At 37.0% G+C, this 16,954-nt stretch overlaps 2 protein-coding genes across 13 annotated transcripts in view; one reads left to right on the top strand and one right to left on the bottom strand.

The window, feature by feature from the left end:
- MIS18BP1 (MIS18 binding protein 1) overlaps nucleotides 1-16,954 on the bottom strand; it is a 55,190-nt gene that overhangs the window by 9,677 nt on the left and 28,559 nt on the right. For 6 of the 8 annotated variants that reach the window (XM_086363347.1, XM_086363350.1, XM_086363346.1 and 3 more), the window contains 4 exons: nucleotides 10,781-10,953; nucleotides 9,852-10,012; nucleotides 8,259-8,407; nucleotides 2,388-2,475 (listed from right to left, as the gene is read on the bottom strand). In XM_086363347.1, coding sequence (XP_086219473.1) covers nucleotides 2,388-2,475; nucleotides 8,259-8,407; nucleotides 9,852-10,012; nucleotides 10,781-10,953 — 571 coding nt within the window. The remainder of the gene's footprint in view (nucleotides 1-2,387; nucleotides 2,476-8,258; nucleotides 8,408-9,851; nucleotides 10,013-10,780; nucleotides 10,954-16,954) is intronic. The other 2 variants (XM_086363351.1, XM_086363352.1) reach the window with 1 other exon arrangement.
- Nucleotides 1-16,954, top strand: part of FANCM (FA complementation group M) — a 95,683-nt gene that overhangs the window by 63,744 nt on the left and 14,985 nt on the right. The window lies entirely within an intron of this gene.

The raw sequence follows: 16,954 nt of genomic DNA, 5'->3' as shown, positions 1-16,954 counted from the left end.
ACAGGTAAACAAGGTTTAAAATGGCAATCAATACATCTATCAATAATTACCTTAAATGTAAATGCATTAAACATTCCAGTCAAAAAACATGTGCACCCGTGGCTGATTGATGTCGATGTATGGCCGAAACCATCACAATATTGTAAAGTAGTTATCCTCCAATTAAAATAAATAATTGGCAGATTGGATGAAAAAAGAAGAACCTACAGCATGCTTCCTACAAGAGGACCCACTTTAGGGCACACAGGACATTTCATGAAATGGAAATGAGAAGAAAGGGGCGGGGGAGCAATACTCATATCAGACAAAGTATACTTTAAAACAAAGGCTATAAAGAACGATAAAGAAGGCAAGCTACTAGAGCTATTGTAATGACAAAAGGATCATTACAATACAAGAGGATATTACAGTCATCAACACATATGCACCCAATAGAGGAGCATCCAGATACATAAATACTAATACAGCAGAGACATCCCTTTGCTGACAAAGATCCATATAGTCAAAGCTATGGTTTTTCCAGTAGTCAGGTATGGATGTGAGAGTTGGACAATAAAGAAGGCTAAATGCCAAAGAATTGATGCTTTTGAACTGTGGTGCTGGAGAGACTCTTGAGAGTCCCTTGGACAGCAAGATGAAACCAATCAATCCTAAAGGAAATCAACACTGATTATTCATTGGGAGGACTGATGCTGAAGCTGAAGCTCCAATATTTTGTCACTTGATGCAAAGAACTGACTCATTGGAAAAGGCCCTGATGCTGGTAAAGATTGAGGACAGGAGCAAAAGGGGGCAACAGAACATGAGATGGTTGGATGGCATCACCGACTCAATGGACATGAGTTAGAGCAAACCCTGGGGCACAGTAAAGGACAGGGAGGCCTGGCGTGCTACAGTCCCTGGGATCGCAGAATCGGACACAACTTAGCGAGTGAACAACAGACATAAAGAGAGAACTGACGGGAATACAATGATAGTAGGAGACTTTAACACCCCACTTATATCAATGGACAGATCTTCAACACAGAAAATCAACAAGGCAGTGGAGATCCTAAATGATATGATATCATCATGATCCCCACTTCACATCATATATTAATGAGACTGGAAAGCTCAAGTAGCTTGCCTTGTCATAAAGCTGGTATGGAGTCAAACTTTGAGATCAGAACTTTTAATACTAAACCCTTTGCTCTATCCTGACCTAGTGGCTATAAATGAAGCCAAAATTTCATTCTTGTAAGGAATGTGGAATTGGAAAAAGGGACTCAGAAACACTGAAAGGGAGTCTGCCCACATTTTCGATTACAGAGTAGAAGTTTCTTTTGAATTCAGTCTCCAGGCTGATTTTAAACCAAGGTTCCCAGAGGTATCTACCATTTCCTGTGGACAAATAAAGCCTATAAAGATTAGATCTGGCTAGGTAATCCCAATGTTTCAGTTTAGAGACTCTGAGAGGAACTGCACTCTAGCAGGTGTGCTATATAAATACCTCAGCATGGGTGAGGGGGAAGAAAAGAGCCATAACCTGGTTAAGGAATACGCCCTCAGGGAATAAGGTAGTCTCCTCTTACATTATCATTCTCTAAGACTGGCTATTTACTTTGAGGAAATCTGAGGTGAATTAGCTTTTCCTGAATACTTAGTTTTATCTGGATATAAATTATTCAAATTAAATGAGAAATTAAAATTTAGATCACTCAAAGGCAATACTGAGTTAACATTTTTCTGTAATTAGATTTTAAATATTGAAATACATACAATACACACATATCAAATCAAGTAGCTGAATCTGAAAAAATTTTGAAATCTAGAGTATCTAATGAAATTTCTTGTTCCATGACAATCATAACTCAATCAGTATGGATTATTCCACAATCACTGAATAGATATTACGCTTCTATGTCTTGCCTGAAATGTCCTTCTCTAATCTATATTTCTCCCACCCTGCCTGACTCCTCAAATGAAAATTCTCACCTTAGTCAAACGCTCCAGTCTATGAACTGCCATCTATAACCCTATAGCACTTACGTGCTTACCTCACTCATAGCCTCATATTATAATTTACTTGTATTAGGCTATAAGCAACGTGAAGGCAGGGGTTGTTACAGAACTTATAAGTCCAACAATTTGCGAGGTATTAATAGTCGTTCAACAGATGCACGCATGCTCAGCCATTTCAGTCAAGTCCAGCTCTTTGTAACCCCAGTGGACCATAGCCCGCCAGGCTCCTCTGTCCATGGCAAGAATACCGGAGTGGGTTGCCATGCCCTCCTCCAGGGGATCTTCCTGACCCAGGGATCTAACGTATGTCTCCTGTGTGTCCTGCACTGCAGGCAGATTCTTTACCACTCAGGTACTGGGAAGCCCCGACAAAGAAAAATACTTACTGCTTTTTTCTTGATATTGCCCCAGGTAGTGCCACCTTTACTTTTATGGGTTTTTTGCATACGAAAAACGTATTTATCACAATCATTCCTGTTTAAATATAAAATAATTCCAAATCAACAGTAATCACCATACTTTAATCCACAGAATGAACAGCAATCGACAAAATTAATTTAAAATGTTTCCGTACGTTAAAAGTATATTTTATGTTCCATTTTTAAAAAGACAATCATGTACCGATGGAGATGGACCAAACACTTCAACCCTATAAGACTGTTCTGAAAAATGGTGGTTCACTCACTGTCCGTTGTCCCATCTGCTCTTCCCAGTCTCCGTCTTGCCACCTGCCTTTTCTGAAACTCCCCAGGACACCTTGTCCATTGATTCCCTTTTGTTACACCTTTCACTCCTTTCTCTTGTTCATGTCTTCCTTCCCTATCCAGGTTGAATCTTAAAAGTTATCACTTTAAGGACATGCATGGTGATGAAAACTCTCCATTAATTTATGCCTTCCAACCTGTGTTGAGATTCAGTTTGGCCTTTTATTTCTACATCATTACATGTTTTTTATACCAACTAAGACTTAAAAAAAATATTTTTTTAACCTTACCTCTTTTTCCCTCTCATCCTTAGCAAATACACCTGACTCATAATTTACAGATGAAAACTGAAGCCAAATAGAATGTTGTTCTCAGTTTCCCAAAAATTACTTAGGACAAATTTTCTCTTTAGGCTTCAAGTGCCTTTATGATTGACTGCCCACTCCTTTATGATTTTTGGCAGCCTTAAAGGTATGACTATAAGAAATCTGTAAAGCTGTGATGTCTATTAAGACATCAGTGTGAACCACAAGCACTGCTGCAGCGCGTCAAGGAGCCTAGCCAGTTGTTCAGGATCAGAACCTCGTCAAACTACTGTCCGCTACAGATACTTAGGGAGTGATAAAAAAAATACTGTCGCTTTGCTTCAAATTGTTATGAAAAGGAAGCCAACTACTAGAGTCGGTGAAGTCTACAGAGTAAAGAGGTCTAGGAAACTGGTTTTTAAAAATACATTTTTATGAAATATATTCTGGGTATGAGTCCATCTTGTGCTCTGTAAGGAAAAAAGGCCATTTTCTATAATTGTGAAAGTGATATATGTTAAAAAAAAAAAAACAAAACAGTATCATAATCCACATCAGTGTAATCCTACAATCTACAGATAATGGCTGGTGTTTTTGGTGAAGGAATTTCCTATCTCCTATGAATACATGTTACAAAACTGGGATCATACTGTGGGTAATGTAGTTTTATTTCTTAGCTCTTAAAAATTATTCACTGAACATTATTCTGTATCATTAAAATTTGTTGAAAGCGTTATTTAATTCTTTTAAACTTTTATTGGAGTATAGTTGCTTTACAATGTTGTGTTAGTTTTTACTGTACAGCAAAGTGAATCGGCTATACACACACACAGACACACACACACACACACACACAGCCCCTCTGTTTTGGATTTCCTTCCCATTTAGGTCACCACAGAGCATTGAGTAAAGTTCTCTGTACTGTAGTCTAATTTCTGATTAGCTATCTATTTTAAACATAGTATCAATAGTGTATATATGTCAATCCTAGTCTCCCAGTTCATCCCACCACCCGCCCCCCTTGGTATCCATGTTTGTTCTTTACATCTGTGTCTCTGTTTCACTTTGTAAATGAGACTCATCTGTATCAGGAGTTCCCCAAGCAGAGGGCCTGGGACTTGTAATGGTCCATGACCTGTTAGGAACCAAGCTGCACAGAAGGAGGTGAGGGACGGGTGAGTAAATGAAGCTTCACTGCAGTTCGCCATTGCTCACATTACTGCCTGAACCATTCCACCCTCCCCCCACCCTACCGGGTCCATGGAAAACTGTCTTTCACAAAACTGGCCCCTGGTGCCAAAACTGTTGGGAACTGCTGGTCTCTACCAATTTTTTCAGATCCCATATTTATGCATTAACATACAATGTTTGCTTTTCTCTGACTTACTTCACTCTGTATGACAGTCCCTAGGTCCGTCCTTGTCTCTATAAATGACTCAATTTCACTCCCTCTTATGGTAATATTCCATTGTATATATATATCACATCTTTATCCACTCTGTTGATGCACATTTAAGTTGTCTCCATGTCCTAGCCACTGTGAATAATGCTGCAGTGAACACTGGGGTGCATGTGTCTACTTGGATTATGGTTTTCTCTGGGTATATGCTCAGTAGTGGGACTGCTGAGCCACATGGTAGTTTCAGTTTTTAGGTGTTTTTTTTTCTGGCTGCACCATGCAGCCATGTGGGATCTTAGTTCCCTGACCAGAAATTGAACCTGTGCCCTCTGCATTGGGAGCTCAGAGTCTTAACTACTGGAATGCCAGGGAAGTCCCTCAATTTTTAGTTTTTTTAAGAAATCTCCATACTATTCTCCACAGTGGCTGTATCAATTTACATTCCCACCAACAGTGCAAGAGGGTTCCCTTTTCTCCACATCCCTTTCCAGCACTTACTGTCTCTAGATTGTTAATGATGGACTTTCTGACTGGTATGATGTGATATCTCATTGTACTCTTGCATTCTCTAATAACTAGTGATGTTGAGCATCTTTTCATGTGTTTGTTGGCTATCTGTATTGAAGACATGATTTTAAATTATTACATATTATTCTATTATATGGACAAATCCTAATTTCTTAACTTTCCTTATTATTGGACTGTTAGGTCAGTTTCAAAATTTCAGTATTGTTTTGTGATGAACATCTTTGTTCATACAAGTATACACTCATACTTGCCCTACCTCATATTTCCTTAGAAATAAAATTCAAGGGCCAAAGGAATGAATATTTTAAAGCTAATGATTTGGCCAAAGTTCTTACCAAAATCTGTCCAAAATCATATTCACCACAGAAATTAACTCACACACCTATGGTCAATTAATCTTTGACAAAGGAGGCAAGAATATACAATGGAAAAAAGATATTCTCTTCAATAAGTGATGTTAAAGTTGGACAGCCATATGTAAATCAAGTTAGAACACACTCTCACACCATGCATAAAAATATGGCTTAAGGACTTGAAAGACATGACACCATGAAACTCCTAGAAGAGAACATGGGCAAAACATTCTCTGACATAAATCATACCAATATTTTCTTAGATCAGTCTCCCAAGGCAATAGAAATAAAAACAAAGTTAAACAAATAGGACCTAATCAAACTTACAAGTTTTGGTACAGCAAAGGAAACCATCAACAAAACGAAAAGACAGCCTACAGACTGGGAGAAAATATCTGCAGATGGTGTGACCAACAAGGATTAATTTCCAAAATATACAACGAGCTCATACAACTCAACAAGGAAAAAACAAAACAACCCAGTCAAAAAAATGGACAGATGACCTAAAGAGACATTTTTCCAAAGAAGACATACAAATGGAAAATAGGCACATGAAAAAATGCTCAACCTCACTAGTTATTAGAGAAATGCAAATCAAAACTACAATGAGTAATACCTCACACTGGTCAGAATGACCAGCATGTAAAAATCTACAAATAAGTGGTGGAGAGAATGTGCAGAAAAGGGAATCCTCCTGCACTGTTGGTAGGAATGTAAATTGGTACAGTCATTATGGAGAACACGTAGGGGTTCCTCAGGAAACTGAAAAGAGTTGCCATATGATCCAGGAATTCCACTCCTGGGCATATATCCAGACAAAACTATAATTCAAAAAGATACATACACCCCCTATGTTCATAGCAGCACTATTCACAATAGCCAAAACATGGAAGCAACCTAAATGTCAGTTGACAGATGAGTGGATAAAAAAGATATGGTACATATATGCAGTGAAATACTACTCAGCTATAAAAAGAAGCATGAAATAGTCCCATTTGCAGCAACTCTAGGATGGACCTAGAGATTCTCATACTAAGTGAAGTCAGACAGAGAAAGACAAACACCACATAAGATCACTTACGTGTGGAATCTATGACACAAATGAGCCTATCTATAAAACAAAGACTCACAGACAGAGAACAGACTTGTGGTTGCCAAGCAGGAGAGAGGACTGGGAGGGAAATGGAGTAGGAGTTTGGAGTTAGCAGATGGAAACTATTATGTAGAGACTGGATAAATAACAAGGTCCTAGTGTATAGCACAGGGAACCATATTCAATATCCAGCGATAAGCCATAATAGAAAAGAATATTTAAAAAAAAAAATATATATATATATATAATTGAGCCACTTTGTACAGAAGAAAATGACAACACTGTAAATCAACTATACTTCAATAAAATAAATTCTGAAGTATTAAAAAAAATTATATGCTTAATATACTTTCACTTGTAGTAAATACTTAGTTAAAAATAAACAAAAAATAATTTCTGGATTGCTAGGGAAAATTATGATTTTGCTGAGTAAATGCAAATTCAGATTTTCACTAAGCTTCATGAGAATACAGATGGTTTTTTTTCCTCCCAGTTTTGATCATATGGCATCGCTCTCACACACCCCATGAAAATTGCTCTTATCAAGATCAGTGCTGGCCTGCTGAACTGCCAAATGAATAGTCTATTTTCAGGCTGCCTTACCATTTTCCATTTCCCCCACATGTTATGTGATTGTTGGCCACCCATATCGTTTCTTATTTTTATTTATTTATATTTCAAAATAATGTTTATATTCACATAGTGTGGAATTCAAAAAGTCTTCTTTTTTGTCCCAAGTTATCTTAGTTCGTCTCCTGAAAGATCACCAATGTTTTCAGTTGCTTATGTATCCCTTCAGAAATATTTCATCAAATAAAAGCAATTATGTGTGTGTATACACACATATACATACAAGGATACACACACACAGAGCCCCTATTTACACAAATGATAACACATTAACTACATCTAATGGTTTTCATTTATTTATTTATTTTTTGGCTGTGCTTGCGGCATGCAGATCTTAGATCTCCCACAAGGGATCAAACTCATGCCTCCTGCACTGGGAGTTGTGGAGTCTTAACCACTGGACTGCCAGGGAAGTCCCCCTTTTTTTCATTTAATATATCTTGAATATCTTACCATAAGTACATAAAGCATTTCTCATTAATTTCTATGGCTACATAATGTAGCAAAATTTGATTGGTCCCTTATCGATGGGCATTTGAGTTGTTTCCAGCCTTTTGTCATTATAAGCAATACTGCAACAAATTAGCTGTACAATCACAATTCTAGAAGTAGGACTGCTAGGTCAGAGAGTATATGAATTTATAATTTTGACAGATATCAACAAAGTACCACTTTCAGGGATTGAACTAATTTACCTTTTCACTAGTAATGTGTGAGAATGGCTTTCCTTTTCTTGTTAATTTGTAGGAGTGTTATAACAGGGAAGTTAGCCTTTTTTCCTGTGGTAAGTTCCCATAAATTCTTTGTCTAAAATTAGAAGTTCCATAAATTCTTTTCTCAGATTCTCATTTGTCGTTTGACTGTTTATGACGGTTGGTACCAACTAAAACTTTATTTTCTATAGGATTGACTTTATCATACATTTTGTTAGTGGCTTCTGGGACTTCTAAGATTATGAAATAATTCTCCACAGTCTTCTAAAGATATATTTTATACTTTAATTTTTACATGCCAAACTTTGACCCATTTGAGATTTATCCTAATGTAGAGTGTGAACTGTGTACTGACAATACTGAAAATACCTATACTGCAGGAACCATCCATCTTTGACCTCTAGGAACCATGCTTTCTTGTTTTTTTAAAAATAATGATGACTTCTCTAATTACTGACATCTGCTGTCTTCAACTTATGGGATGTTAAAAGCTCATGCAGAGAATTACAGTACCATATGCACAAATACTTACCTGTTTATAGAGTCTAGCATGCCGGGCGTGACATGATGACACTGAGGAGTTTTTGCCAGTGGAAAGACAACTGATGATGGAGTTGTTGGATTTCTGTCCATATTTGGCAGAATATCATCCCCTTCTTGACTGTCCTGGAAATTTGGTAACTAAAAAGCAAATATGTATTACCAACAGGCACCCCTAAAAACGGAATTCCTCATTATCACAAATTGTTTTTTGGGGAGAGTGATTATGTTATTTTCCTTTTTAAATTTCACAACTGAGATAACTAAAATAACTAAAATATTAGGTAGAGAACAGAGCCTTGGTCTCTAAAAAACTTAGTTTCTATTGTGTAAAATGGAAATGACATACATTTCTAGTATTGCATAGGCCAAAGGTCAGCAAATATTTTCTGTAGTCAGAAAATATTTTAGCTTTTATGGTCTATACAGTCTTTGTCCCACTGCTCAATTCCACTGCTGAAGCAGGAAAACTGCCACAGCCAACATGTCTGTGGTCCAGTAGAATACTGTTTATAAAAAGAGCTGATATGCCAGATGTGGCCTGTGGGCCAAGTGTACAGACCTCTGCACAGACAGAACAAAGCAAAAGTATAGTTTACTATTATGCTTGGTACTTAATAGATACCCAAGCAGTATTAAACTTTTTGTGTGTATATATTTCCAATAAATAATTTAATCTTTTAATTAAAGTTTTACTTACCTTTATATTAAAACCTTAGAAAAAGTAGGCTTCTGTTTCTATTTTATTATTTTTGCTTTTAAAATACTGCTACTGTTGCACTTAGGACAAAACACGGGAGGAATAATGTAAAGGGCACAGTGCCTAAAGGATCAGTGTTTTTGTGCAGAGAACATAGTAAGAGCCTCAGATGGCTCCCTTAAAATACTTCCCTTTATAGCCTGTCTAGGTAAAAAGGGGCCCCAGATCATGTTGTCACCAAGTTCTCACTAAGCAGCCTTTTAAAACTGGATAGTTTAACAACATTGTGAAATGGGTAGACAGAAAAATTACCCCAAGTGTGAGCCTTCTGAATTTTTTTCTTGCCTACTTTTTTCCCCTGTGAGCTTGATACTTTTTATTATTCCAGTAACATCTGAATGAGTTATTATTATTTTTATATATTGCAAATATTTTATCCCAATCACTGAAGTTTTTAGTTATGTGATTTTTTCATTCTATTGGTAAAAAAATTCTTGTATACATTCAAATCTGTCAATATTATGCTGCCATGTAGTCCCTCCTCTGAATTTACTATGCAGTAGTTAATAATCTATGCCTGTCACGCCCCTTTTTAAAGTCTGCCTCACTGCATATGAATTTTAAATATATATGCTTGGCCTGTTTCTGGGCTTTCTATTTGGTTCTTTAAGCATTACTTCTGAACCCCACTGAAGGGTAGACCCTGGCCACTGAGGAGAACGGCATGACTGGCAGACTGCTTCCTACACTCTACTCTGGCATTTCTGTGGAGGCTATCAGTCCTTGGCCTAAATATCAGGGATGAACACTAACCCTAAATAAAAATGAAAGACACAAAAGTCAATATAAAAAGAAAACAATGATTTCCTCATTTAAGACTCTTACCAGTATTTTTTGATGCTGCAAAGGTGTTGCACTGAAAAAATCATCATGGTCATCTTTTGGCAGCTGTTCAAGAAAATCTCTCATCTGCTGCTTCCTTTTAAGAGTTCCCACTTTGGCAGTTATCTTCATAGTTTCCTTCTTATCAGCATCATCGATCTTGCCTTAAGAGTCAGCAAAAGATTTTGGTAAGGATTTGGTCTTTTATAGTAACTGCTCTATAAAGTTAACAGCCTTTGCAAAATCTAAACTGTGTATTCATATTAAATAAACTCAGCATCTGTTGTTAATATTTCCAAGCCTCCTTTGTAATAAATGACTCTATCCTGGGATTCGGGCAATATGATTAGATTACAAAAATACTCAGGAAGAAATTACATTTGGATTAGGCAGGGTGAGGTTGGCAAGGTTCTTTACCTGTGAGGGAAGTTACCTCTCATATTTCCCTTACTGGTTGTCTACCCTACTGTCTTGCTAAAATATAAACCTTATTGAATTAGGACAGGGATACTGAATGTTCCTAAAGCTTCGTTTAAGACTTCTCTGGCATAAACCTGGCCAGGAATGTGTACTCCTGGGGACTACATAACTAAACTTATTCTTATGAGTTTTCTTATGAATTACTAAGGGACCCTAACAAAGTGGCCTCAAATTTAACTTAGAAAAATAACCCAGTTATTGAAATCTTTGGATCCAACTGCAGATTTCCTAGAACAAACTCAAGGCACAAGGCCGCTAAGGTTACTATTAATATAAGGAAGTAGCTAGGTCAGACTTAAAAAATTAAACAGATGATCTTTGTTTCTAGCTTTAAAATTATAAAAACAAAATCCACCTATTAGAAGACACATGGATAAATATAAATTACATCTAATGAGTAATCAGAAATCAATACTGAGAACTAGGAAAAAACTATTTGCTATGAAGGTTACCGTTTTTGCCTTTGGGGTTGGCTGGCTTTTTCTTGGTGTCATGTTTCTGAAATCTTTTTCCTCGGGGATCTTCCATGTACTTCCTCTGGCATTCATCCGCAGATCGAGAACCTACAGCCATAGCTACGTCTGACCAGAAACCAGACTTGTGCTTTGGCAGAGATGCAACAGCACTACAGAAGACCAAAACCAGTCAAAGACCAAGAAATTCAACTCAATAAAAGTAACCTTTTATTGAAGTGAAGGGATGCCACTAAATCAGGAATTTTATCAAAATCATTCTAGATAACTATTTGGAAAGAAGTTAGTATTCCCTACACTTAATAATTCTTACTCGACTGAGCAACTGAACTAAAATGAATATGAAGATGTGAGTTTATGTATCTAGTAGATGCCTTCAATTTTGTTGCATTCTATCAAACCTGAAAAACCATGCCCAGTCTTTCAACATATTTTCCTAAATCCAGCTAAGCAATGATTAGATCTTTGTTTTGGGGGTGGGAGGTGGGGGCTCTAGCATGATTAACTTTTTTGCACTAATACACGAATCTTACTGGTGCTAAGAATACAGGAAAACAAGTTCTTAGGTTCTATATACTCCAGGTTACAAACTCTTACTAAAAAGTGTAATGCTTGCATTTACTCTATTTTAATTTATAGAACTCAGTATACTACTTAATTGAGGGAAATGAAAATTGAAATAGAAAAAAACATAGTCAATATAAGGTAGTTACCCAATTTAACAACTGAGTTACATTCTAAAATTTCATTGCAAATGATTATTTAGAACCTGGTATACATATTACTGCCTCCCCAACTCCCAATAGATTTTATATATTGTGGTTAAGGCTGATTTTAATAGTTCTGCCGGAAAAGGTCTACTTAACTTACCAATTAACCTATGCAGTGTCATGCTGGAAAAAATTTAACAACTAGTTCTCTGGGGTTAAAAAGCCCTGTTTGTGGTGTCTGTCAACTTCCATATTGTAAATACATCTATTGTGGCTGATTTCAAGCTACCAATTATACAGAATTTCTACCATACAGATATGACAGACATTAAAAACTTCAAGGGCACAGATAAGAATAAAATATAGTAAAATATTTAGGAAGTGATGAGTTTAGAGTTTGTTTCTAGTAAATTTATTTTTAGTTTATATAATTTTTAATAATGACTCTTTAACATTCAATTTGTAAAATTCCTAAATATTTAAGAGTCAACTTTTGTGAATAGATATGATCTAACTACAGAATACCACTTATTCCATATATAAAAGGAGAACAAATACTATGAGCACTGAGCTTGTTAATGAATGTTCTACTTTTGCATAATTAATCACTCCACATGTGTTCTCAAGTGGAGAACTACAAGGAGGGGGCTCAAAGTTCCCTATTTGTATACAGAGCTAGCATGCAAGTCTAGGATTGCCTGAAAGGACTAGTTTGTTATAGTAAAAATACTTAATCCATTTAATATGAAATCAGTCTGTAGTTAACATATCTCCTCTAGTCTATCTAAGTAATTTAAAAAGGCAAATGTAATCATATTAACTCCAGTCCTACTTAAAAATCACTTCATCGGGACTTCCCTAGTGGCCCAGTGGCTAAGACTCCGAGCTCCCAAGGCAGGGGGCCTGGGTTTGATCCCTGGTCAGGGAACTAGATCCCTCATGCCACAACCAAGACCCAGTAAAGCCAAATAAACATTTTCTTTTTAAAAAGTAACTTCATCATTCTTAGCATAAAAACCAAGTAGGACCTATACTATTCCTTACCTATCTGTTCTCATCCTCTGTGTTCTTCCCTCATCTTCTATATGCCAGTCATTTTGGCCTTTTAGTATTTTAAAATATTCTCTTACTTTCTACCTCTATATACATGGTTTTACTTTAAAATGTACTTATCCTGAATCTTTGGCTTGAATACTTATTTATTTATCCTTCAAATATTAGTTCTGGTATCTGCCTAAACAAAGTCATTTTCCAGATAAATATTCTCATAAGCTTCTTACAGGGATTATTTGCTAAGTATCTGTCTACCCTACTAGGCTATAAGCATGATGAGGGGTATAAAATAGTGGGCTGCAAGTAAGAATCACTTAAGGAGCTTATAGCAAAATTTAAGGAAGCAAGTAAAAATAAGCAAACAGATCCACAGACTCTATCCCTGAAGATTTCCATTCAGCAGGACTGGGGTGACAGTCCTTGCATTTTTCAAAAGCTCCTTATGTGATTATTTTGCTGTTAAGTCAGCATTAGAATTGCTTTATGTTGTCTGTAAGAAGAAAGTATTACATCTAATTGAGTGGAAAGTAGGAAGAGGTAATAAGGAAAGGTTACAGGGAGGAAGTGACACATGAGATGAAATTTGAGGGATGGATAAAAACAGGAGAAAATGAAGCAACAATATTGGCAAAGAAATGAAGACAAAGAAACTGCATATGGCTAGGGAATGGTAAGTAATTCATATTTATAGTCTGGTAAACTTCCAAGAAATAGCTGCGGGTCAGAGCTGTGAAAAAAACTAGAGAAGCATAACCCAAGCCCAGGTCTTCCAGATCAGAATATTATAATAGTATGCACTCTAGGTACTTATAAAACATTTTAAGTTTATAGTAAAATCGTCCTTTTGGGTATGGTTCTACGAATCTTAGCATATACATAGTTACAGATATAAAACAAGCTCCATCAGACTGGGGAAAAAAACTTCTAGTCCTACCTCTTTGTGGTTCACCACTATAACCACTGGAAATCCCTGATCCATTTTCTTTCTTTTTAGTTCTGTCTTTTCCAGAGCATCATATAAATGGAATCACATAATATGTAACCTTTTGGGCTGGCTTTTTTCAGTCAGCATACCACCTTTGAAATTCATTCAAATGGTTATAAGAATCGATAGTTTTTCCTTTTATTACTTAGTAGTTCACTCACTGTTAAGATTGTACTATGACTGACTTCATGCAAACAGGGCTGTGAAAATCAGGAAGAGAAATGAGCTACGTAAAATCAATCTATAATGTTGTTTATGAACTTCTGGGCTCACACTGCAAATTTTGATATATTTTCTTCTTTGTTCAGTTCAGAATATTTTCCCTTGAGACTTCCTCTCTGACCCATGGATTATATACAGGTGTGTTATTTATTTTTCCAGCACTTAGAATATTTTTCTTTTATTGATTTATAGTTTAATTTAGTTATGGCCAACAAATACCCTTTGTATAACTTCAGTTATTTTCAATTTGTTAAGATTTGTCTTATGATCTAGTAAATGTTCATCTTGGTGAATAATTCACCTATCCTTGGAAAGAACATTTTTTCCCTACTGTTAGGTACACTATTCTAAAATGTCAGCTAGATACAGTTGGTTGGTAATGTTGTTCAGTTCTCCTACACCTGCACTGATTTCCTGTCTGCTAGTTCTGTTAATTACCAAGGGAACACTGACGTCTCCAACTATAATTGTGCGTATGACTCTTTCCAGTTCAGTACTTTCCTTTCCTGAAGGACAGGGAAGCCTGGTGTGCTGCAGTCCATGGGGTCGCAAAGTTGGACACAACTGAGCAACTGAACAACAACTTTCCTTTTAGTTCTTTCAGATTTTGATTCTTGTATTTTGAGTTTTTGTTCAGTGCATACACATTTAGGATTAAGCCTTCCTCGTGAAATGACACTTCTATTATTTTGTAATGTCTTGCTTTACCCTTGATATTTTCTTCATACTGAAATCTCTGATCAGTATTAATATAGCCACTCCAGCACGGTATTTATCTATCCTTTCACTTTTAACTTGGCAATGTCGTATTTGAAGTGTTTCTTTTATATGACGCATAGTGGGGTTGTGTTTTTAAATTCATTCTGACAATCTATTAAATGGTGCATTTAAATTATTAACATAATTAATGCAGTTGTTTTTCTTTGTTCCCCATCTTCTATTTCTCTTTTTCTGCCTTTTTTAAAAAGCATTTTATCTATTGCATATTTGAAGATATCTAGGTAGTTTTTCGGAGAAGGCAATGGCACCCCACTCCAGTACTCTTGCCTGGAAAATCCCATGGACGGAGGAGCCTGGTGGGCTGCAGTTCATGGGGTTGCTAAGAGTCAGGCACGACTGAGCGACTCCCTTTCACTTTTCAGTTTCATGCATTGGAGAAGGAAATGGCAACCCACTCCAGTGTTCTTGCCTGGAGAATCCCAGGGACAGGGGAGCCTGGTGGGCTGCTGTCTATGGGGTCGCACAGAGTCAGACATGTGTCTGAAGACACAGCTTCAGACATGACTGAAGCGACTTAGCAGCAGCAGCATGTAGTTTTTAAAAATCCATCATACAATATATTTGCTTTAAACCATTAAACAGGGGAGGGGGGGGTGTGATGAAGATATGTTGTTTTGTATGTTATGCTTTCAAAGTGTTAACTGTCATTAGCTAACACTATCTTGTTGTTTGTACAGAAATATACTGGTCTAGCACAGGCAAATGTAAATTTTGTTATACTTGTCATACCTGTTTCAATAAACTTGCTAAAGAATCCTCTCTGGGGAAAAAAAAATAAAATAAACCATTAAACATTTAAAAGAACTCAAGAGGAAAATAGTCTATTATATTCACCCAGAGAACTGCCGTCTCCTTCCTATTCCTCCATTCCTGATACTGCCTCTTTTCCTCTCGCATCTCTATTCTGCTACTGAGTCTACCCAATGAGTTTTTTTTTTATTATCTCATTTTTCAGTTCTAAAATTTCCATTTGAGCTTTCTTTATATCTTCTACTTCTTGCTGAGACATTAGAAATTTCTGTTCAAGAATGATTGCTTTTAGTCCTGAAGTGTTTTTTATGAGACTGACATGCTGCTCACTATGCCAAGAAGGCAGGTCTAAAGTGTTTTTATATACCTGCTTCAGAATCTTATCAGATAATTCCAACCTCTGTGTCATGCCAGCATTCACATCTTTTTGAATGAGATTATTCCATGAGAGTTGAAATCTTCATTGTTCTTTATATGCTAAGTAATTCAGGATTATTTCCAAGGCATTTCGAAATAGGAAACTCTGGGTGTTACACTCTATGCTGGTTTGGTATGCTCACTAAGTCATGTCTGACTCTTTGCAGCCCCGTGGACTGTAGCCTGCCAGGCTTCTCTGTCCATGGAATTTTCCAGGCTAGAATCCTGAGTGGGGTGCCATTTCCTACTCCAGGGGATCTTCCCAGTCCAGAGACTGAACCTGCATCTCTTCTGTCTCCTGCACTGGCAGGTGGATTCTTTACCACTAGCGCCACGTGGGAAGCACCCTATTTATTCTATAGAGAATGTTAATATATTGGTTTTAGCAGGCAACCAACCTGGCTGTAACCTGAGTTATCAATTCCAGTCAGTTTTCTGTGGTTGCAGTTTCAATGTGTTCTGTTTTTAAAGCTTTGCAGTGCTGTTAGGATATACTGCAAGTTGGATACTGGGTGGATGGCCTGGATATTGGATGGGAGTCTACCATTTAGTTCAGTTCTCAAAGTCTCTGGTTATGCTGTTTAGGATCAGACCCACAAATGGACAACACAAGTTAAGTCCAAAAGCTCATAAACAACTTTCTAGGGTTACTTTCCCTAGCTCGTCCCTCTGCAATTTTTGGTTCCCTAGAGTTGTTTTTTGCTTCTCTGGCAGAAATCAGGGGTTTTAGTCACCAGCTTTGCTGCACACTTTATACAGCTGCATCTTGCTCCAATGCCAGGGAGAGGACAGACAAGAAAACGGCAAAATCACTCTAAATGGAGAGAAAGGTTCATACTTTCTGAGTTTTATGTATGTGTGGACCCCAACTGCCGCTGTGAAGTTTACCCCTGCTGGACTGTAGGGGTACTGGGTTAAAAGAGAAAGGAGAAAAGAAAACTGAGAGATTTCCTCTACTGTTTCTGAATGTTAATAATCCCCTTTCCTGCTCAAGCCAGAACCAAAGGGCTTCTCTTTGAACTCTCTTTGTCTTGCCTCAATGCACACTTCCTGGTTTTAAGTGGTCTTAAGTCTAGCTTGGGGGAACTTCACTTCCAGTTTGGTGGTTCTTAAAATTCTAGTCTTTCCTAATCAACTGCTATTATTTATCTTTCTGCATCAACAAAAGCAGTTCTAAGCATTCTGTTCAGGTTTTTATACCTGCATCGGAGAAGGCAGTGGCACCCCACTCCAGTA

Source organism: Bos grunniens, chromosome 21, assembly GCF_055505025.1.
Source record: "Bos grunniens cultivar Pamir isolate PY7600 chromosome 21, Bosgru_T2T1.0, whole genome shotgun sequence".
In the NCBI taxonomy this organism is placed as follows: domain Eukaryota; kingdom Metazoa; phylum Chordata; class Mammalia; order Artiodactyla; family Bovidae; genus Bos; species Bos grunniens.
The sequence above is the reverse complement of the archived record's forward strand: the minus strand, read 5'-3'. Positions and strand labels throughout refer to the sequence as shown.